At 41.9% G+C, this 24,517-nt stretch overlaps 1 protein-coding gene across 2 annotated transcripts in view; it reads left to right on the top strand.

Annotated features, from left to right (window-relative positions):
- Window positions 1-24,517, top strand: part of fibcd1 (fibrinogen C domain containing 1) — a 142,774-nt gene that overhangs the window by 15,670 nt on the left and 102,587 nt on the right. Inside the window, exon 2 of one of the 2 annotated variants that reach the window (XM_037753049.1) lies at window positions 21,871-21,954. The exons of the other annotated variant lie outside the window; for it this stretch is intronic. Within the exon in view, the coding sequence (XP_037608977.1) occupies window positions 21,871-21,954 (84 nt within the window). The remainder of the gene's footprint in view (window positions 1-21,870; window positions 21,955-24,517) is intronic. 2 annotated transcript variants of the gene reach the window in all.

Genomic DNA, 24,517 nt, shown 5'->3' with positions numbered 1-24,517 from the left:
CAATAGCATGATTTTAATTGCAATAAAGTCATATTTGTAGTATTCAAATGTATGAATATCATCATGGGTAGATTATTAAATCATGGCATGCTGTATGTCAATAGCTCCCATTCATTCATTCATGCTGTTACAACCAGAGTCATTATTTTTCCTCCATCTGTGCCTCCTTGTGTTTTTCGAATCCTTCTTAGTTGGTGAGATATTGTGTAAAATCCTGTGGATGCACACTGAGGGAACAGTTAGAATATAACTTAAAACTAGGGCTGATGATTGATTAAAATATGTAATCGCATTATTGTCCATATAGTTAATTGCTATTAATCACAAATTAATCTCACATTTTTTTATTTGTTCAAAATGAACCTTAAAGGGAGATTAGTCAAGTATTTAATCCTCTTATCAATTTGGGAGTGGATAAATATGCTGCTTTATACAAATGTATGTATATATTTATTATCGGAAATCAATTAACAACACAAAACAATGACAGATATTGTCCAGAAACCCTCACAGGTACTGCATTTAGCATAAAAAAATATGCTCAGATCATAACAACTTCAGCCCAACAGGTAACAACAGCTGTCAGTGTGTCAGTGTGCTGACTTGACTATGACTTGCCCCAAACTGCATGTGATTATCATAAAGTGGGCATGTCTGTAAAGGGGAGACTCGTGGGTACCCATAGAACCCATTTACATTCACTGATCTGGAGGTCAGAGGTCAAGGGACCCCTTTGAAAATGGCCATGACAGTTTTTCCTCGCCAAAATGTTATGTTAATGAGTGTTATTTAACCTCCTTCGTGACAAGTAGTTGGCGTGGTTGCTGGATTCATCAGGTTTTCTAGTTTCATATGATAACAGTATCTTCACTCTATATAAAGCTATAGCTTTAAATCCAAGTCCGCTAAAACCTAATATGCGTTAATGCGTTAAAGACATTAGCGGCGTTAAATAAAATTGCATTAACTTTGACAGCCCTTTCTACACAATACACTACCTCACTTTCATCTTTACTTTCTATCGAAAATCTTAAATGGAAATGTACTATCTACATTGTCAGATAATCCGGTGCTTGTAGTCCCAGTCTAAATTGGTCTGGCATTGTAAAAAGCCCTTATACTGTAGAGCCTGTCAGCACAGCACAGCCTCAGCCATTTGTCTGCCACCTTTAGTCAGATCTCCCTTACAGATGCAATGACTAATAGATGAAGTTTGCAAGAGATGGGGATGGACTACAGAGAGTGTGAGAGAACTTGTTGAAAAAAAAAAAGGAAAAAAGTGTGATGTCCAGAGATTTTTGAGAGCAGTGGAGCTTGGAGAAACTTGTAGAGAAAAAGTAAAACTGAGCTGTCTCAGGCGACCATTTTTGTTTTTCAACATTGAATTTGTGACGAGACAGAAACGATAATGATAATCGGTGACAACATCTTGAAAACGATTCTTCAGCTTTGTTTTGGTTCATACAGCGTCTTTCTTTAATCTTCCCCGCATGTCAAACTTATGCTCTCTCTCTCTCAGCCTCTCTCACTTGGGCAATGGAATCTGGCAGGCTCCTCACAGGCTCCAGTAATGTGCTAACATAAGAAATCAATCAGACTCACAGTATTTCTACAGCCCCTCAGCTCACATTGATTTATTGCAAATGTGTTGAAGATGAAGAGAGAAACTCTTTAGCACTGTGGGGCAGGGTGGTCAAGGGGAGTGGATGTAGGAGAGAGGGATGAGGGGACGATGACAGGTTTGGGATGAGAAGTGAGGGGGAGGAGCGAGGAAAGAGGAGGGATCGTGGTCTACTGACCTTTGTTTTGATAGGCTGACATTAGTCACCTCAGGGTCATCGCACTGTCCGTCATCAGCCAGCCGTGCACAGAAAATGATGGTAATGTGTTCTATATTTTAGATGGCTGCGGTGCGTTTGCTGTGCGCTGTGGTTTTCCAGTATGTGGAGCATGACAGCTGCTGTCAGCCCTGCAGCGGGATGGGTCAGGGGTCACAGAGATGGTGGTGGCTTGGATTCCCATTAAACGCCATCAGTAAACTAACCTGACAAACAGAAAGACAACTCTCTCCATATGTTTAGCATTTTAACTTTCTCATCTTGTGTGTTGATACTGATGCTAATACTGTATGGGGAGAGACTTCAGGGATTTGGTCCAACGTAACTGGAGCACACAGGTTTAAGGCAACAATCTTTATTAGAGGACTAACGTTTCGATGCCAGGTGCGTCTTCATCACAGTCATACATGACTGCCCCACTCTGAGAGCACCAAACAGGCCTGTCATTATTACTATATGTTATTATACCTCTTCCTTCATTCTATACAGGAGAGAGATTTTGAATGTGTTGAATGAGTGTTTTTTAAATCGTGGTATTAGTACTTCCATAATGGGCTGTGCACTGCTACGTACGTAGCCTACGGGTTTAATTTAGGGATGCTCATTTTGAAACATTTTTCTTAACCAATTATTAACCGTTAACTGACAAGTTTTTTGCCTCGCATGCAGCGGTGCTCAAGCTGCAGGAGCACAACAGACAACTGAGTCTCCAGTTCACCGTCCGGGAGCGTTAACTTAGCAGCTACGATGCTGCGTGTAGTGTCGCGGACATGCAGCCTACTTCTCTGCGTGCACAAATGTGGTCCTGTGAGCACGGGGCTGTGACGGGCGCGAGCTCAACCCTCCCTACGCGCTCACAACTGCTCAACGCTCGCTCGTCAAGTTTACTTTTGAGACTTTGGAGGTGGCATTGATGGCATTTGCGACCATTTTGGTCAGCATTGTATACCAAATCTTTTTTTGGTCATGTCTAGATGGTAAACCTCGATTTTTCTAAACTCTGGCGAGATGGTTGATGTTAGGATAGGTTGTCAGGCAGCGGATCTCAAAAGAGTTTTTGTAAGTTTGCACAGATTTCAGGTTACCGTCTAGACACGCCTGCCTTTTTTGGCCAACGCGCTCCCTCGTCACAGACAACGAGGAGGGTCGCCCGGGGGTAGAGGAGGAACACCCCAACAGGAGGCACATTGCAGCTCGCAACGCAACATGGACAGATGGTAATCAATATATCCAGACAATATTTGAACTTTTTGACTCTGATGAATCCGCACCTGGCGTCAAAACATTAGTTCTGTAATCAAGTTTGTAGCTATAGGCTGCATTCACACCCGATTCAGCGAGTGCTGTGGCGCCAAAAAAACGCACCGGCCTGCGGCGGAAAGTCGAAAAAGTACTTTTGGAGAAACGCAACCCGACGTCACGCTGCGGTGGCCAATCATGTAACCGGCGATCCAGAGCTGGGCAACCCAGCCATGAGGGAACAAAAGATGTTAATCGTTGTGCAGTCAATGGGCCGGTAAAGTGACTCTCCAAAACCGCCTGCAACGTCTGATCTGATGTGATTGCAGCCTCAGACCCTTGTGCTCCAAAATACTTTGGACCAACTGTCTGAAGTCACTCCTGATACAAGATCGCCTTACTCTGACAGCACCGGACAGGTCTGTTATTCCTTGTGAGGAGGTTAAGGCGCTTTATACCTCTTCCTTTATACTACTGCTAATATTATTTGTTTCATAATGTGTGTGAGTCACCTTCGTGTCATAATCCACTTAAAACTTTGACTCTGTTTCTAAAATGTGGCTGTGATTCATGGGCTTCACTGTTAAAATGTGGCATCTTTTTAAAAAATTGTCTTCTGTTTTCTGAACTAAATTATTACCGTATTAATGTGGTGATTTGTACCTAATGCATTTTGTAATGGCTTTCTGACTGTTGTTATTTATTTGAGTCACTTTCAATCTTAACATTCTTTAAACTCAAAACAAATTATCTTGCCGTTGCCACTCAATTATGACTCAGAGCAATTTCATATTTCATGCTCACGCAGCTCAGAAGGGATATCTGGAGGGATGCCTCACCAGTAAATTTTGTTTTCTATTTTATATATCTCAAGAGTGAAAGGCTTGTTTATCCGTTTTGTAGAAAATGACTGTCGGAGGGGGAGTCAGAGTAAGTAAGCGCTCAATAGTAGCCCGTTGTATTTATATCATGGGCATACACTTAGAGACACTGAAGGGGGCTGATGGAGATGAGGATTGAAGTGGATTATCGAGATAGGGCCGCGCCACTGAGAGAATGCAATCTTATTTATATTAGGCTTTCATAAAGTACACAAGCAGTAAAACATACGTCTGTCCGTGGCCATATGCAGCTGAGCAGAGTGGCGGTGGCCCTCTCTCTGCGGGGGCCGCGAGGCTGATTGAAGGGGTTAAAGAGGAGATTAAAGTGATAATGTACATCTCTAATCCCCAGCACTTTAAGAGGGCAAAGAGGGAAAAACGCCTCCAACCACAGAGCCGGACATGAAAAGGGTGCATCACTGGCCATCAGGGTCAGCCATCGCCATGGCAACAGATTATTCAGAATAATTATCTGCCATATGTGCCTTGTCACAATTAGAAGTTGGCTGTGAGCTGGGTCATGGGTCAAACACTGATCCATGATCCTGATCCAGAGTATTGGGGGTGGTGGAGATCGTAACCCCCGACACGGTTTATTAGAATAAAATTCAGCTTGCTCATCGCATCTGTCACACGAGCCGCAGTCACACAACCTGCTCCAGAGATCGGATGCTACCCGCTGCATCACTTTGTTGCAGTGATTTCCTCTAAATGTCACTGCACACTGTGCGTTTTGAGCTTTCAATAGCCCTTTCTTTAATAATAGATCTTACAAAATGAAAATCTGGAAATGAATAAAATGGATTTATGATTTCAATCAGAATACTGAGCTTCTTGAATCGACTTTTTGGCTGAGTAGCGAGGAAAGGAAATGACTGTGTGAGGAGAGTGCGCAAATGTGAGCCGACAGAGGCTCGGCGAACAAAAAAAAAAAAAAAAAAAAGGGAAAACCTTTTGTGGTTTGTTCTCACGACCAAGCCTTCCATTAGGAGTCCAGACGTTTTAACTCATCACTGCAGCTCTCCCGCAGGACTTATACAGAGAATATTTCATTTCCCATAAAGCCCTGTTCACACTAGTACCCTGGGAAAAGCAGCAACAAGGTGCAAAGTGGTTTACCCATTATAGTGGATAATTTATTCTCTCACTTTTGCCCATGTGAGAAAAGTCATTTGGAGTGAGATACCTCTCTACACTATTTACCATCTTAAGCAGAAATGTCAAAACCATTTTTCTAAATCACTGTTAATGAATTTGTTGAAGTTATTCACTCAAATAACGTGAAGTAAAAGAGCTGTGATTCTTACCATCTACTGTTTTCTCACTTCGTACTCATTGTCATACTGTAAACACCTCAAGTCACCCGGGGCAATCTCTATTCAGATCCAGTCTCTCCTCTAATTGTGGATTCGGTATGAAACGGTTTGAGGATCCCGGGGGGAGTGCGAAACGTGACAGTTTTAAAACCCTCACGATACCTCAGGCTTATTACTGCAAGCTGTCAGATTGTGTGAGATGCACAGTGCACGCTTTTCACTGATCAAATTTGTCACATCACGCCAGGCAGGATCACGGGACGGAGGACGTACCGACACGTTTAGGAAAGAGCCTGGATGTGTTCGGACAAGCTACTTACGTTTAAACACCAATTAAGCCCCATGCACTACTTACATCTATGGTCTATGAGATTGTTACCCATCACTATTAGGAGACACTCCGAGCCCTCTGGCTTTCTGGGAAAATAATTACATTCTTTCTGCGTCATAATTACTGCCTTGAAAATGTCTCTTTCGAACACTAACAAAGCAGGCTCTTACTCTTTCCTCTCTCTCCCCAAGCTCTGCCTTTCTCATCTCATGTCTGTTGTCTCTCTAGACACTAATGAAGTGGTTTAATCTGGTAACTCCAGAGGAACTGTCTGCAGAGGACTGCATTAATTAAGTTCCTGTGTGTGTGTGTGTGTGTGTGTGTGTGTGTGTGTGTTCGTTTTAGAGTTTCCACATTTTCAGAATGGGCCTTCCATACAAACATGTTTGCCATCATCACTTACTGTTGCTTTGTGACTTGTGTAGAATTGGCATAGTTTGTGGATTTGCATGTGTTTTGGGGGGGAAATGTGTTGATTAGTCCAAATGAAACAAACGCAGATTGTCGCTCTGAAAAGTTTGATAGCACATTGATTTCCAATTTGCAACTTTACTCAACTCTGCGAGTTCATACTAATCAAATCTGTCACCATGTTGAATCTATTACTGTGTAATCTCTAGGAACTCACACTAAGGCTTGTGTTGGCAGCTGGTTTTCAGGTCATTAAATGGGCTTTATCAGTGGTTATAAGCCTCATAGATGTGGGTCAGAAGGGGCCTGCTACACCCACTAGTAGGTTTTTATCATTGATTCATACGAGTGATCACAGAAAGAAGGTATAAAAGAAGAGAACAGTGACATCTAGCGTACGTAGTATTTATGACAGAAGCAAAAGTGAAAGTCAGGCAATGTAGTATAGACTATGTGGATCTCCATATGAGGTGATAGTCGGGGGCAATGGATGATCATTTTAAGCCAAAACACAATCTGTTTCCCTAAACTTAAAGGGGCTATATGTAAGAATCAGAAACTGCTTGTTAACAGCGACACCTGTGGTCGTAAGTCAACGACAGTCAGCGTCCTGTTGCTCACGATTGTGCTCGCACAAATCATAATATCACTATATATTTCACGTGCTTGGCAGTAATGTTAGCTTACCTGTCCAATAGGAGTTTTGCTAGCTCGGGGTCACTAAATATAACTTTGTTTTTTTTGTGATTCCCAGGAGTTTGTGTTGGAGTCCGAGTTGTGGTGGGGACTGGTCGTTTGTTGGCGTTGGCTGACTCTATTTCTAACTAAACGTTAGCTATGGTTGCATACCGTTAGCCCTGTAGCAGAGCTGAAGAGAGTAAAGGCAGTCGCGAGTGTGCATGACGTCACATCCATTGGATTTTCCCAGAAAAAATGGCCCGCATTCTTCACATAGAAAGCAGTCTACAGGCTGATGGAGGAAACCCAGAGGTTAGGTTACAACCTGTTCTCACATCGGCAATAAAGAATGATTAAACAACATATACAAACTTACATACAGTCCCTTTTAACTAAGTGGTTTTGTTGCCAAAGAAATTAAGAAAAAATAGAGCATACATGCTTATTTTTAGCCCCTAACTTATGATGAACCCACACATTGTGGCAAGTTGGTGTGAAAACCTGTCAGACATGAAGTGAGTTTGAGTTATTATATGGTTCCAGTTGGGTAAACATAGTGAATAGCTTGTCTGTTACTTCCAGAGCGTGACTGATGTTTAGCACCGGCTAACCGCACTCAACTGGTCTATTTATGCAGTCACTCTACTTTGATTTAGTTCCTGCCTTCTTCAGAGTGTTCATTTGGATTACATTTTCTTTGACATTGCCTTACTGCATTCACGGGGAAAAAATGACAGTTGTGGCAGTTCCTTTTACAAACAGCCAGAGAGCAAGCCACTGCTTCTGCTCTCATATTTGCCAGCTCCCGAGTCCCGAGGATTCAGACTGTTGACTTAAGATCTTAGCTTTTCAGAATAAAGTGTACCTCCATTTTACATCTCTCTCCTGCACTCCTCTTGTATTTCACCAAAGCTGTCACAGTTCTTTCTCTTATTTGCACAATAGTGTTAAAGTAAAGTACGACACTTTATGCAAGGTTACACAGCTGCTGTATGAAGCTTTAAACGGCTGCATCATTTCTGGATAATGTAATTATATTACAAGGTTGCGTTAACTAATGTTGAGAAAATGTGAAGTTTGCATGTAGCTGAACAAACTAATCATTTTTGCCACCAGAACTCATTAAATTCACCATCAGTTTCTGAGCAACTTCATAAAAAAAGGGTGAAAAAAATAGTCTCGTGAACCTCAGGTCATGATGACACCAAATTTGGCGGGTACATTAATGATGTGCCTTCACACTTCACATTTTGTGAAAAGTTTAGTTGACTTTCTTCAAATAGGACGACCAGATTATTATTAACAGTTTATTATCAGTTTTTGTGAACAAAAACATAAAATACATTATACATCAAACGTGAAGTATGTGAAGTATGTGTATCCGCCGATACTTCATTTCACACTCTTTGATATTAATAGTTTCCACAAAGGTGGATTTCTATTGTTTTCCTAATGGGATGGAAAGCAGTGCATATGGTGCATGCAGCCATCTTTTATTCACTTATTTATTGCTGTGGTGGTAGCAGTGTCTTGTGCATAATGCCTTTCTTACTTGATTTATTGATTTATTTTTGGTCAATTGCTAGGGCATGACTATAGCATGTAAAATGATCTGGCTGTTAGTAAGAGTTAGGGCTGGGTAACATATTGATATTATATCAATATCGACTTGTAATCGTAATATGGCATATGTGTTGCCTTTTGCTGATTTTAAAGGCTGCATTACAGTAAAGTGATGTATTTTCCTGAACTTACCAAACTGTTCTATTTTTTTACCCACTTTGTCATTATATGCACATTACTGATGATAATCTATCAAAAAGTTCATTGTGTAAATATTTTTTGTAAAAGCATCAATAGTCAACCTTATAATATAGGGCTGGGAGATATGGCCTGAAAATAATATTGCGATATTTTTAGGCTATATCACGATACACGATATATATCGCGATATTTTCAAATATCCTCTAAGCACTTCATAAATGCTTGATTTAACCCTTTGATGCATACAATCAACAATACAATCCCACCGATATGATGATTCTTGTAGTCCCTGCAGCATAAGTCTGCATTAAAACATTCTGAAGTGTAAAGTAACTTATTGTTATATTTACCAATAAGCTTTTATAATATTGTTGATAATACAAATTATTATATTATCACCAATCGCGAGATGACATGAGAGCATCCTTTAAACCTTACGCGATTATCTCACCCGTGTGATCAAACAAGAAGAAGCTCGTTTGAAAGCAATTACTCTTCAACTCCCAGTTGTCGATGTAATGTAGTGATATTCAGGTATGGCTCACACGTTCTGCTGGACCACAGATCGGTAGTTGTGGAGAAGTGGGTCACCTCTGTTAGCTGGACGTTCAGATCGGTAGTTGTGGAGAAGTGGGTCACCATTTCTTCTCCATATCGCCCAGCCCTAGTAGGAGTTGCTGTCTTCTATATTTGTCTTTTATTTTCATAATTTCAAAACTAATCATCTACTCACACTGAGACTGAAACCATCTAATTTTCAACATGCTACACACTTCCATAAACATTTCCCTGTTGCTGATTCCACCTCTTGAAAAGGCAGCGATCAAACCCCCACACTCTGCATCAAGAGGCCCCTTCGTGCTGCGCTCATACCCCCATCCTACAGTACCTATACTGCACTCATTGACCGGAGCCTCTGAAGGGTTATTTTGCACAGACATTTGGAATGCTCCCATTAGAGTGAAGGCCCTTTTGAGAAAATTGCTTTTGTATTTACTAGTGCCACTACAAGTAGTAGCACTACACTGTTGGCATGCTGCGTACCTCTGTAACTGCTAACTAGACTGCAGCCAGAAACAATGCTGTCACATTCACTTTTAAGGACAGGAAATCAGGTTCAGCACATAAGGAAAAAAATGGCTTCCCACTGACCTTAATGAACAGAACCTTGTTAGCGCCTTCTTACCCTGCTGTGTATGGAGTGAGATTTCTTTATCTTCATTTTCTATTTCATGCTCCAGAAAGCATAGAGAGGTGAGCTATTGCACTTGACAGGTTAAAGGAACTGTTGTGTTTGTTTGTTTGTTTATGATACCACAACCAGGTGCACGATAGGAAAGTTGACTTCATATAGAAACCCATGACCTTAGAAGCCCAATATCCACTGCAGCACGACCTCCCCTCAGGGGAGAGAATGAACACGCAGCACTTACCACCCGATAGCACTCAACCAACATAGCCTTTAGTCACGCAGTGCCACACACGTACACACACACACTTACTAATACAAATTACCTGCAGTTTTTCACATAAGTGAAATACCGCACACACACGCAAACTAGGGATGTCACGAGAGCCAATGCTTCGGTAACAAGTTGATGCCAAAATTCTAAAAACGTGACGTACTCTTTTTCTACAGTACCGAGGGTACCGTACGATGCCTGTAATCACGGTCCCAAATTAACAAGCGCCAAATGCGGGTAGATTTTCCGTTTGGCGAGTAACTCTCTGAAGGTTTCTGTCCTCTGCTCTCTGTGTGTCAGAGCCCAACACACACACACACACACACACGCGCGCGCGCGCGCGCACGCACACACGCACGCACACACACACACACACACACACACACACACACAACAGCGCCGTCTAGATGTTGGGTTTGTTTACTTTTTCAAAGATCCTTTATTAATTTGTTGGAGAAGAGGACTCACTCGTGTGGAAAAAACTGAACTGAGCTGAATTTCTATCTTTTGTTGTTTATTGCTAAATCTCTGAAAAGTGATGCTTTTTTTATCGTCATCAAATTATAACATTAGCATTTTAAATAAATATTTAATGGTCTAATGGTCTGTCACCATGTCAGTGAATTTAAACTACAGCTTGCAATCTGAGAATATACAGAGAGAGAGTGTGTGTGTGTACGTGTGCAGCCTCTGCTGTTTCCTTACAGTCACTGAACTATACCTGAGGAATAAAGTCTCATCATTTTCCTTTTTTTTTTTTTGGTATCGAATTGGGTATCGAGAATTGTGGAAATTCACTGTTATTGGTATCGACTACTAGATATTTGGTATCATTCCTAACGCAAACTCACACACAGAGTGAGTAAAGGAGCAAATTTGTCTCGCACCATTAGCATCAAAGTCTGATCTCTTTGCCAAGGTCAAACTGTCAAGATTTAGGGTATCCCCTGCGTACAAACATAGTCACAGACGTAGATGTACACAAAGAGATAGATTGACACAAAGAGACAGACAGATAAAGGCACATACACACACACACCGCCGTTTTGTGCTACAACCATAAGTCATTCTGCAAGGTAGCTGTACCATGAAGTGTAGACACTAGTATCCATAACATGCATGTATTATTTATGAGCTCAGCACGGTTTGCACATAGCGATGTATGCAAATGTATACATTAAGGAGAGGCGGCTCTTCATTCCTGCCTGTTAGAAGAAGTGGCTGCCTTCTTATCACCTCCGCTATTAAAATAGCAAGGCTGTGGGGCGGAGATCCATCTCTCGTCTTTTAATGGCATGTCTGTGTGTGTGTGTGCTGCGCATAAAGGTGTGTGAATGTGCTCGCGCGCCTATGGTATGTGTGGATCTTGTGCATGCGTGATTGTGCCGGTGCATTTAACTGTGCTTGCAACTGCAATCAGGACCATAAGTGGCCTGCAATTTCAAAAAGAGAAATTGAAGTGGGGACTGGAAAGGAGGCAGAAAGAGATGTAAGGCTGTGAAGTTAAAATGTGAGGCGTCCTTGATGAGAATCATTTTGATTATTCCTGACAAAGGTAAAGCGTATAGCAGCGTAATCACCTCCTTGCTATTTCATGTGAGAATGAGTGTGTTCCTTTTAACCAAGAAGATATCTCTGTGTTTGTGTGTTGAAGCAGCATCAGCGGGGTGGCCATGCTGTTGTTAAGGACCCTTGCAGTGCAATAAGAATGTTTTTATTGTCACAGAAGAGCTGCTTTTGCATCTATTAACCCCATTAGAACACATTTATGTTGGATGTGTGTGTGCTGGTGTCTGACCTGCATCAGGTCAAGTCAAGTATATAAGCACAGCCCAATCTCATGTTCAATGTCTCAATGTCTACGTTTAGATGCACACTAATATTCCACTTTTATTCCGAATATGACAATATTTTGATACAGGTCATGTAAACAGCACAATTGGAGCATTTCCAGATGAAGACATGTGGGATATGCCGATATTACTTCTTTGGACATGTATACAGCGCATTCGGGATGTGCGTCTCCATTGGGGTTTTTACGGCAGTTTGCGACACACTAACCCGACCCTGTCAGATGGTTTGTTTCACTGAACCATCTGAGAAGCTGTCATTGGAAACTGTTTGGAGAAGGGCAGGCACTTTCAAAAAATACTTGGCAGGTGATTGGATGCACCATCTGTCAATCAAACTAACAAAAGTGAAACTAACTTGCCGTACTTAACACGTTTAGAGCCATACATTGCTCTTCTTTCAATGAAGAAATAGCCTACTCTGCAGCTCTGATATAACTGATGCTACTGCAACATCTACGCTAACCTCTTCAGGAGCTGCCATTGTTGTTTAGAACCAACAGTCACCTCTCCGTCTCATCTCACCGGGTCTCACACACCTAACCACACCCGTAGCTACTCACAGGACGCTGATCGGTCCATTATCTGGCGAGACATTGCATTACTTGAAGCCTGACAAGATGGATTTTCATGTGACATTTGATCCCGCAATTCTTGTGTGACATCGCAACAATCCAGCTGCCGTGCAAGGTTAGCGACACACAGCCCCGCGGTCTCTTGCCTGTTTACGGCCAGCTCTGTGCGTCGTACACAAACCAACTAGCCCACAGTTTGCAGAAAAGCCCACATTTCTGGTCGGGAGGAGAAACACACCTACTTTTAAACATTATGAAAGACTTGTATATCTTACTTATACTTACTATACTTTGGATATGCGTAAATATCGCAATGCCTTTAAAGAAGGTGGTTGAAGGAATGAAAGAGGGAACTCCGCCACCGGTTACGTTACTCGGAGTATGCACGGCTGCATGTAAACGGGAATATTAGTGGAATATTCATTTTCATTAGCCATGTAAACAGCTTAGTAGAAATATTGTCCTTTTTTTGGAATAAGGGCAAAAAAAAATGATATTTTGTGCATGTAGTCAATGAGCCATACAAGCCCACAGAAGCAACAGTTCAAGCCAAAGCTCTCTAGAAAGACAGAAGAAAACTCCACAAAAAAATAATAGTAATAAGAGAAAATGGGGAAAAAAAAGCATAGGGACAGGAAATTCAAAGAGAGATCCTCCGTCTTCAGTGGGCCGGGGATGGCAGGACCAGCTGGGGAAAAGGTAATTAAAGAAAAATGAAAAAAGAAGTTGTAACAATTACCAGGAGTGGTTGAGCTTCTACATGTGTGGAGCTCTGTCCAAGCATGTATTTAGGCTCTTAATAAATGAACCAGCGGATAAAGGAGCATACGCAAGAGCAGTCTCGGATCAGCTGTGTCCTGAGAGAGGAGAGGTAACAATATAAGCCATTAGCACAACAAATTGAAAGCCCTCGTTTTCAATCTCGCCGTTTCCCTTCACGCTCACAAAGCAGCCGTTCTGACCTCACAGTGATTGTGTGCTTTATAATAGCGGCTGCGGCGATATGTTTTTGCATTCCAGTGTGTGCGTGCGCCTCAGGGATGGCGGGTGACAGACTCACTCCCTGTGTGTGGCCGATTGCAGTGCGAGCGCCAAGGACAAGCAGTGGAGGGTAGAGCGGGTGATTTGTCTCTTAGGATTGAACTCATCTCTCTCTGGTCTCCCGCAGGCCTCTCTTCCCTCTTCTCTCTCTGCACGCTGTCTTATTTTGAAGGTGAAGAGCATTTCTCTCAGTGTTTGCATGCATCAGTTTTAGCTGAGTTTAACAGTTTACGTTGTACTCGAGCACACCTCTACACACACAACATTCATATAGATATGCAAAAAGGTGAGCACATAATCCACGAGATATTTCCTTGAGCTATTTCAGCCAATAGAGCTTCACAGTAGAATTACAGAGCCTCTTCCTGTATATATATATATATGTACATATATATATATATCTTTTTTGGATTGTATTAAAACCAGTAGGACCCTTTAATTTACAATTAAATTTACACCCACAGCAGCGCTGAAGGCACGCTACCTGGTCCAAACACCGCTATGTTTTTTTCATCATTAGAGTATCTTCTGAGAATTTTTGAGGCGACAAATCAACTGTGTAGTTTTTGAATATTGGCAGTTTTGCATAAATTATTGACCTTTTTCAGAGATGAGAAGCTCTACAAACTGGCACGACAGCAAGCTTGCGCCTGCGGGGTTTGTCAGCCAGCTACCTGGCCAGGCCCGCTGACAGAACCCGCTGGGAGCTGAGCTAGCTGAAACTCTCTCTAGAGACCGGTCTTGTAGATGCCCCTGTGGGGATCAGAGGCTAAGTTCAAGGCATACTGGGTAAGCGTGCCCGCAAATGCACAGAATGGATCGAGCAGCTGGATCGGGTACTGACAGGTGCTAACAGTGAAAACAATGTTAACGGAGCGAACAGTGTTAACCTGAGGGTGAACCGGAGGCTGGGTGCTACACTGCCGTGATGACGCCGTCGGTTAGGATGGCGTTATCAGCAGTAACCGCCGTATGAGCGCAGTGCAGAGCAGCTAGCCAGTGGGGTACACACACTGTGACTCACATGCACTAACATGCACTCGCGGCCGGCCCAGCTAGAAAACAAAAAACAGAGAAACTCTGATTACGACACACACAGAGGGAGAGCGACTTCATTCTCTGCTCAGGTAGACATTCACACTCAGTAAATAGTTGTTTGCTGCTACATTAACGCTCTGGATATCAAATTTAGCACCTTTAAGCATCAGCTCAATTAGTCCATTTCTCTGCACTGTAGGTCTGTTCCAACTGTGGCATGTTTGCATGTGTTTGTTTTCTTTGGACCAGAGGGCACTCTTGATAACGTGTGTTGAAAGAATATTATGTTTACACCTCAGAAATAAATAATCTCCGAGCAGATGCAGCCAATCAGCAAAGAAGAAGAAATCCGCTGAATGTAGAGAAGGCTCATAAAAACAGTCATGGGCAGCTCTTCCCGAGTTATTCACTGTATCAAGACAGAAATAAACTAAAACTATGTATCAAAATAATTTGGATAGAAGGGATGAAAAATAGACCAATGATTGATCTGCCATTATACTGCAGGGTGGATCATTTTGCCTCATATACTGTACTTAGTATTGCTACCAAATCACAGCAGTGTCCCTCCTGGTACTCCGTATATGTATGTGCCAGTTGCAAAGTAATCCAAAAAAAGTGTCCAGCACTGTTGTCAGCCATCAGCTGTACAGAGAATAGTCCCTTTGAAGTCTGTAAAAGCTGCTATGCCGCCATCACATCCACTACGGCAGTGTCCTCTAAAATATCCAGACCCGAATCTCTGTAGTCTGCAGAATAGAATATAGGCAGTGGCAGTGTAAACACCTCTCTCATCATATTCAGCAGTCCATGCAACAATCTTCTGTTTGCCGCCCAATTCCATTTTGTCTTATGAAGGAGGTGGGGAAGGTTATGATAACATTTTGTCTAAACTGTGTGGTCCTTAATGTCTGTTTCATCAGTTTAATGCAAACCATACCTACTGGTCGCTTTTATGAGGGTAAAGATTAGGGAAATATTGTGATCAATGACAGACATGTTAATGGTGACCAGTATGAGATTGGGGCATAAAACCAAGCCCTTTTGGTGCAAAATTCGGCTTTGTAGCCCCCTTACCCCACAGCCACTGTAGGGTTAGGTTTCCATCCCCAGAACCCTAACCCCGTAAACAACAACACACATGGTTTTAGGACAAAAATTATTATTTTTATTTTGATAAATAACTCTTAATATAAATAAACAATTGGTCTCTGATATTGTTGGATTAATAATGTTTAGTCAGTTTAAAAAATTTAGAGAACGACCAGCGCAAACCCCACCAACCCCCACCCCCCCCGCCAGAAGGTGGCGCCCTAAGCAACCGCCTATATGGCCTTTTGCCTTTAAGATGGAATATCAGTGCTAAAAGCAATCATCCACCAACCTCACCCAGCCTCCACACCTAACCATATAACAGCTCTTTTGCAAAGTAGTTCGGTATTATCAATATATTTCCTGAAAAAGGAACAGAACAGATACTTTCAGTGCTTGAGACTACAAGGTCAACCCACCTATTGTACATCTGACGCACAAGGATAAGATCGGCAACAAAGGATCTTTTTTCCAACAACTTTTGAAAATGTGTTGGGTTGAATAGATTAGACTGGATGCTATGAATGTTTCCAAAGTTCTCTATCCTCCTCTTCATGAAGTGTGTGTGTGTGTGTGTGTGTGTGTGTGTGTGTGTGTGTGTGTGTGTGTGTGTGTGTGTGTGTGTGTGTGTGCGTGCGTGCGTGAGTGTGCGTGCGTGCGTGCGTGCGTGCGTGCGTGCGTGCGTGCGTGCGTGCGTGCGTGCGTGCGTGCGTGCGTGCGTGCGTGCGTGCGTGTGTGCTGGACAAACACAGTTTTTTAAAATTACATTTCATATTTTTCTCTCTGGTTAAACTTTCCAGTGAGATACACAAAATCAATCAAGTAAGAAACACATGAGGAACTAACCGCTAATCAATAAGTAAGAAATAAGCAGCTCTTGAGTAACTCTGCATTAAGGATTGTAGATAATGGTAATGACGAGTTACTGGAGCGTATGGTCAATGATCCAGCATCTAATGAGTTTCTAGATCTAGTTTCTAAATATCTAATCATTCCAGATGAGCTATCAGCTGCTAAATAGCACATAACCAATAACTAATTATAACTTCCTGATTTTAGTTCCTGTCTTTGTGTCCCCTCAAGTGAAATAGTGATTCATCCGACTCAGCTCACAAGTGGGCACTGACTTTTTATTGGGAAAGTGTCATTAGTTTAGGCTTCATTAGGTCATTACATAGTAGTTCATTAGTTCATGAATAATGTACCAGAGAGAGAATCCTCAAAAAAAGATTTGAACTGTCAATTTGAATGAACATGTACATTAACACTCACTTAAAAAGCTACATCTTTATTTGCTATTTGAGTTATTATTGAACTTAGAATTGAATTATATGAATGTGTTTCAAAGGAGATGGGTTGGATTTTTTTTCACATGTCTGTGTTGAGTAATCTCAATTTAATGTGAGGGTAAAATGAAGCCTCGCCGTGTTTAAAGACCTTCCATCATTTATCTGAATGGCTTCTTTATTTCTAATAGCAGGCGAGGAATCCTCTGCATTTATTCTGTCAGGATGTCACAGTTTTATTTATTCATTCATTCACTCTTTCTCAGTGGCTCCGAGAAGGCATATCTACAGACAATACATACTTAGCAAGATAATCTCCTATATGTACCACTGATGAACTGTGCACACTGTGCTTATTATTCCACTCCCTGCTCCCCCCTTTTCACTCACCATTCTGTCAGTCTCAGTCCCTTCATTTAGCAGTCTGCAAGCCCCGTTAAATGATTAGTAAGCCCACAAGTGAATATATGCAAATCCTCCTCCACTCCATCGGCTTAGTGAGCGGCGAGGTTTAAACACACCTTGCTAAAGTCCCTGTCACACACGCAAGGTATTCAGCAAAGTGAGCTATTCCAAGAACAAGTTCAGACAATCCAAACATTCTTAGATAGTTGCGTTGAAGATGTGTGTCCTCAGATACACTCATGCAAACACGTATATGGCGCACTCATTCTAAAAGAGCGCACGTACGCGTTCAGTCACACCCAGGATAAGTCTGAGCCCTTCCGGTCTTCTAGGCATGGCCCATCAGATAGGATTCAGCGTGTAAGGTCCAACCAATAAAAACGCCCAAATATTCTATTAAGTGTAAATCCTCTCCGCTGGTGGAGCTTGTGGAGTCAGATTAGGACTAGACAAACACTGCCAAGCAGTCGTGCCCACACCGGGACCACTGCCAACAAGAAGCCCCACAGATATTGCCGTGTCACTGTGTGTGCGCGTGTGTGCATGTTTGTGTGCACAGACGGCAAAGAACCCTGATGTGAGCATTAGCAGGCAGGGGGATGAACAGGCTAAAGCTCTGATACGTGCTGCTCAGTGTAATGGGAAGACTGTGTCAGGGATCTGAGCCGGTTGCAGCTGCAACACATAACCTTTGTTCTGTGTGCATGTGTTCATACCATGTCTTTCTATCTCCTGCAGCGAAGCGGGAGTATACCTTCTTGTCTGTATTGGTGCACACGCACACCTGTGAACTTGTGCAGCAGCATAAAAAGCACGTACCTATTTGAGTGTGTTTTTAACATACAGATTGACTCAGATTGTCCTTACTGTGTAGCTGACTTGTTCGTGTGTTCAATGTGGGCTCTGTGTTTATTTAGTGATGGTCGCTCTGTAGCTCCTCTGTGTACTGCGAGCACAGACAGCTGCGATGTTTTAGGCAGAACAGACAGATTTCTATCGCTGACCCTAAGGCTGCTCATTAGAATTCAGCACACCTCTTTCAAATATCCCTCCATCTCTCTCTCTCCTTTTACTTTTTTTCTCTATCGCTGCCTTCTTTTTTCCCCTCTCTCTTGCTGTCGTACACATTGGGAGAGAATGCTTCGAGCAAAGGGGTGAACTATTGGTCAGCCATCATAACAATGTCTGTGTGAGCTGCATACACAGCTATTCACACTCAGTGACGCCTGCCAAAGCACACACAGAGACAGCCACTGCTATACAACTGCATGTGAATACACACGCATACACACGAATGTGCTCGTTCATAGTTAAACCTGCAATATGTTGTAGACTGTGGTTTCCACTTGATAAAAGCTCTGATAAACTTGTTACATACTACCTAGAGATACACCGACCCGATATTTGTATCGGATATTGGGCCGATACTAACTCAAATATCTGGATCGGGTACAGTAGAGCCAATCTGTTCAGTTCAATTCTATGTTTACGTCCAGTGTTGTATGATTGGACCACTGAAGACCACTTTTTGAAGGTCTCGGTCTCGTTTCGTAATCGACCGTATTTTTACTCGGTCTTGTCTCAGTCTCAGACAAAGAGCACTTTTTACTTTATTTCAAGACCGGTCAATACCACAACTGCGGAGATATCACTAAATTAATTGTATTTGTTAACATCATTACTGTGATTGGATGTAAAACCTCCCGCTCCAAATGCAACCAATAACTTGACTCATTTCTAATTTGAATTTTTTTTACTGTTAATGGCTGTCCCCCCACCCCGCCCCCCTTCACACACACTCCAAGAGTGAACGCAGGAGACAGGGGAAGAAGCTGTGGCTGTCTGGGAGGAGATGTCATTCAGATCTTCGTCAGCAGCACGCTGGTAAACCGCATAGCCGAGCGAGCTGACAAAGCCCCCCGGAGGAGCGCCGGTCGTTGATCCCAACTTTCGTAGTGGCCAAACGGCGGTACTACAACTTCCGTGTCCGTCACGCGATGCCATTGGGCCCAAAAAGACTTATTCCCATAGACTTACATTGGGAAAGAAACGTCTGTAACTCAGCGGATAATTTTTTTTAGGTGAATCAACTTCCCAGTATGAACACTCTAATAGCCCTTATTTAAAAAATATGTTTTTAAAGTTGTAAAATGCATTAATAGCTGAACCAGAGTTATTTCCCTTCCTCCGTTCATGAGAATAAGACCTAGACCGAGGCTGGAGCGCAACGTTGGGACCCCGTGAGCGAGTCTTGTGACCGAGCGGACGTTACTGCACATGTTCCATGTGCACATATCAGGGTATTTTTCCAGGCGTAAATCGAGCCATTTTGTCTTCATGCGTCACTGAGCAACTCTCACAGGAATGAACGGGGCCCCGCCTCCAACGCTGGATTCAGTTCTCTTAATACATCCATGGAGCTAACAACAAACATGTCAGCCATTCTGAAGTATTTCATGCTTATTACGCCAACAAGTTCTACAGCTATCTTATGTCTAAAATGAAATGTCCATAGGAATTTTGTTTTTCAAAGTTAGGAAAGCAATGTTTAAGTCAAGTTTGATGTTGCCTCACACACAAAAGAACGATCACTTCCACACAGTGAGTTTAGTAAAGCTAGGATTAATAATCTTGAGAAACTAGCAAGACAAGTACACTAGATTTACAGTCCTGCAGCAGCCACAGATACCGGATTTCATGATTTATTGATTGCTGTCGGGATGTAATGAGAATTTTAACTAATATAACAAAAAAATGCATTTCAACAACACTACCAACCCTTCCTTTAATTAAACACTGGTATCGGATTGGTACGCGGTATCGGCTGACACCAAAGGCCAGGTATCTGTATCAGTATCAATATCAGGACTGAAAAAGTGCACCTGCCTGCAACTAATAGTCAGAAGTAGCTCACAAGGTGAAGAAAACTGACCAATAGAGTGCTCCAGGAGGACGTATCTTTGTAGGCCAACCAGGAAGTTAGCATCGCCATGGTTCCCTCAAGAAAAAGCCATTTCCATTGGGTTTTGGATTATTGTGGAAAATAAGCTCTGTGGCAAACAAACGTTTATGATACTGACACGTTTTGTTCAGCAAGATAATCTCCACAAATGAACACCATTTTAAAAGCTAACGTTTTAAATGAACTACAACACGTTGAATGAGCGTGAGTAAACACAACGAGGCTGTGAAGGAGGACGAGTCGGCGTGATGACGTTTACTCGTCTCATTTAGACACTTGTTAGCAACCACCTTTTTTAAGACACATAAAGGCTTCAAAATTCATGAGGGGGATATTTATTGATGTATTTTATATCGTAGAACAAAACGTTAAAATCCCTTCAGCTTGTGTTAACCACAGCCCTGATTACAGGCATCTAACTAAAAACCCATTGACTTCCAGACAAGGGAACAGGAAGTGCTAAAATAATAACTCATTTCTAGGTTTTAGTACTCATTCCTGTAGTACTCTATTAACAAGTAAAACAACCACAGATAGTTGTTAGAGAAGGAGACAGCAGAATATTGAACTTAGATTTCGTCGCGTTGAACACGACTCGCCAAGTTAACCTTGTTTTGATCTTTTTCTGCAAAATGGATGAATTAAAGCTTTAAAGTAATATTACACTCCTGTTGATGGCATTTAAATATGCAGTGTCATAATATTTATTCTCAGTCACGTACTGTATACATTCACACACACACACACACACACACACACAAACACACAGCCTTTTAACAGCACGCTCGGATAGAGAACACATTCTTATGCATTAATTGCTAATGTTTGCTGCATCCATTCCTAAGCAGGCATTTGTCTGTGCATGTGTGCCCATGTGTGTGTGTGTGTGTGTGTGTGTGTGTGTGTGTGTGTGTGTGTGTGTGTGTGTGCGTGTGTGTGTGCGTGTGTGCGCGTGTGTGTGTGTGTGTGTGTGTGTGTGTCTGTGTTATTGTCCCAGGCTAATTGAGCAATTCCACAGTGGGAGCAGCGGGGTTTATGGTCACGGAACGCCGTGCTCTCCTGGAGCAGTTAGCAAGCCCCCACTTTCATAATTGCTCTGCTTTTATCTGAGCAGCAGACACATTCCAGCACAAGAGGAACACATACAGTACTGAAGCATGTAATGTTCACATATTGTATACAAACACCCACATTCACCTGCATATGTGAATGTGGGATTCTACACACATGCTGTACCCGCTCACATTCAATGGAATTGTCCCTTTCATTCTTTTTCTTTTGTATTTGGAGTAGGAGGAAACTCTGTGTACTGACGATCTTGCAAAGCAATCTCTGGGAAGACGCATTGGGCCTGTCATAATCTATTGAATTCAGAGATACCTTTGAGATGTACAGATGCCTGTTGAGATCTGTCTCTGTCAGTGTGCAGTTATGTGTGTACGTGGTTGTGGTTTATCAGCGACAGCACCATTTATCTCTTAACAATGATTTTCTATTAGATTTCAGGGCTTAGAAAATGTGTTGCACCCACTATTTAGATTTTTCTGTTATTTAAATACAAACTGTCTCTCTGTGCGTATTTGTGTATGCATGTGTGTCTGTTTGTGTGTGTGTTTGTGCGCATGTGCTTGCATGCTTGATTGCACATGTGACTTGAACAAACACCAACACTGGTGGCCCTGTCTGTTTGTCCCATGCAGACGTTCTGTGAGTGTGTGCCCAGCTCCTCCCAGCTCAAACATCGCTGGTCAGACTCAGAAACTGCCAGGGAGACCCCGGCCAAGGTAAGGCCCTGTCACTGCAACCTGCTGTGTACATGCACACGCAGGCAGATACGCATGCACGCACGCACACGAGCACACAACGCGTCTGTTTCATGGGTTATATCACAATCATAGAATTAGTGATTGCTAAATTAGTGGCTTTTTTGTAATCAATGGGTCATACTGTTAAAACAAAAACAATATTTTAGCAGAAAAATACTAGGCCTGCAACTAACAATTATTTTCATTGTTGATTAATCTGTTGATTATTTTCTCGATTAATCGATGAGTTGTTTGGTCTATAAAATGTCAGAAAATTATGAAAAATAACAATCAGTGTTTCCCAAAGTCCAAGATGATGTCCTCGAATGTCTTGTTTTGTCCACAACTCAAACATATTCAGTTTAATGTCCTACAGGAGGAAAGAAACCAGATACTATTCACATTTAAGAAGCTGGAATCAAAGAATTTTTATTTATTTTCTTAACTCAGACTGATTAATCGATTATTGAAATAGTTGGTTATTGCCGCGGTAGCTCACCGCCCCGTGTACCAAGGCTGAGTCCTTACCGCAGTGGCCCAGGGTTCCAATCTGACCTGTGGCCCTTTGCTGCATGTCATCTCCTCTCTCGCCCCCTTTCACAGCTATCTTTGTCACTATCAATAAAGGCATAAAAAAAGCCCAAAAAAGAATCTTAAAAAAAAAAAAAAAAAATAGTTGCCGATTAGTTTAATAGTTCAACTAATTGTTGAATCGATAATTAATCATTGCTGCTGAACCAACTTATTCACCCTCAGTAATCCACTACTTAAATCCGATTAAGGCTGCAAATAACAATTATTTCCATTAGCGATTAATCTGCTGATTATTTTCTCGTATGGTATATAACATGACAAAAATGTCCATCATGTTTTCCCGGAGCCCGAAGAGACATCTTCAAATTGCTTGTTTGCTCCGTTCAACAGTCTAAAACCCTAAGATATCCAATTTAATATCATAATAAACTAAGGAACCCAACAAATATTCACATTTGAGAAGCGGTAATTATGAAAACAATTAATCAATTATAGAAATTCACGCTGATGAATTTTCTGTCAATCATCTAATCCAGAGGCTCCAAACTGTTTCAGGGTTGGCTCAGTGAATGGAAGTGACAACATAATACATTAGTTATCAAAAGAAGATCACATAGAATAGCCTAAATGTGTGTGATTTGGTTAAACAGATAGTTCAGAGATACAGTAGTTTTGGGAAATTTGACTGGTTTTCCCACTTTCCCAGAGTCAGAAACTAATAAATGCCTTCTAACAGACCCTTTTTATTTATTTGGTGTAGTGTCTGAAGTTATGTCAAACAGCAATATTAGGCTATCTTGGCTCAATTGTTGAGTGTTTATGGGATCAAATAACAAACATAATCTCATAGGCATCCAGGAATTGAGCGAAACTAGCAAGTAAACTAAGGTGGGTGATGGGGGACCTTTTCCCTAGTTTGTCTGAGGGGAGGCCTAAAGTCTTAGGCTTTGAAACTCCCTGATCTAATCGCTAAATCGACTAATTGTTTCAGCTCTATATCGGAGTCTGATTTGATTTTTTTGGAGCAACTGTCAGACTGGATATTGTAGGTTGGTATAGGTTCCAGCAATCATTGGACAGTGTAAAGGTGGATGATTCAAACAAACAAAAAGCAGTGTCCTGTATACAAAATCCCATTATTGCTTCATTTATATACTGTATGTCAGCTTGTATGTATATGTTCCTTCCAATAAAAATCTTGCTCACCTGCGGAGAGGATTAGGTGTCATTGACAACGATTTTCATCGCAATCCGCTTTCTCCCTGCTTTGGTGATGGCAGTGTGAAGGATTATTGCACATTACGCATTACATTTTGCCACCGCGCCGCAGCGCCGCAACCTCAGCTCAAGTACCTAGACACACGAGCACTAGACGGGATTAGGCCCTGCAGATTCTTTTAACTCGGCGGAGTCATCATGGCTCCGCCGGGAAGAGGAGCTTGATTACGTGGCAGAACATTGGAGGAAGCTACAGTATGCATTGAATACTGATGTGAACGTGATATTTCAGCTGCAGGTGAATGAAATGGAAGTGAGATTGGTGAAAATCCCTCTTTTTAAAATTGTGTAAATTTGTGTTAGGCTTGCTTTGCATGTATATACAGTATATATATATATATATATACATATGTATATATATATATATGTGTATATATATATACATATATATATATATGTATATTTGTGTTTGAAAGGGAGAGAGAGAGCTTGCAAGACTCCTGCTGGTTTCCTGCTTATCTAATGAGCAGACAAAGTCTTTCGTCCAAGAACCGTCTGCCAATGTTCCTGCGTGGGAGGACAACATGATTTTCATAGAGAAGAATTCTCTCTCATTCTCTGCCTCTCCTTTTCTATCCATCCATCAGAATTCCCCTGTTGTCCTCTCAAATCCCACGGCGTGGCATGAGTAGAGACATGAGAGGATCTGAAAGTCAGCCACTAATTACAGAGAGGGCTCCTGCTGCGAGATTGAGAGACTCATTTACAAAAAAAATAACAGTGTTTAGAG

This window comes from Sebastes umbrosus, chromosome 19, assembly GCF_015220745.1.
Source record: "Sebastes umbrosus isolate fSebUmb1 chromosome 19, fSebUmb1.pri, whole genome shotgun sequence".
Classification (NCBI taxonomy): domain Eukaryota; kingdom Metazoa; phylum Chordata; class Actinopteri; order Perciformes; family Sebastidae; genus Sebastes; species Sebastes umbrosus.
The sequence above is the reverse complement of the archived record's forward strand: the minus strand, read 5'-3'. Positions and strand labels throughout refer to the sequence as shown.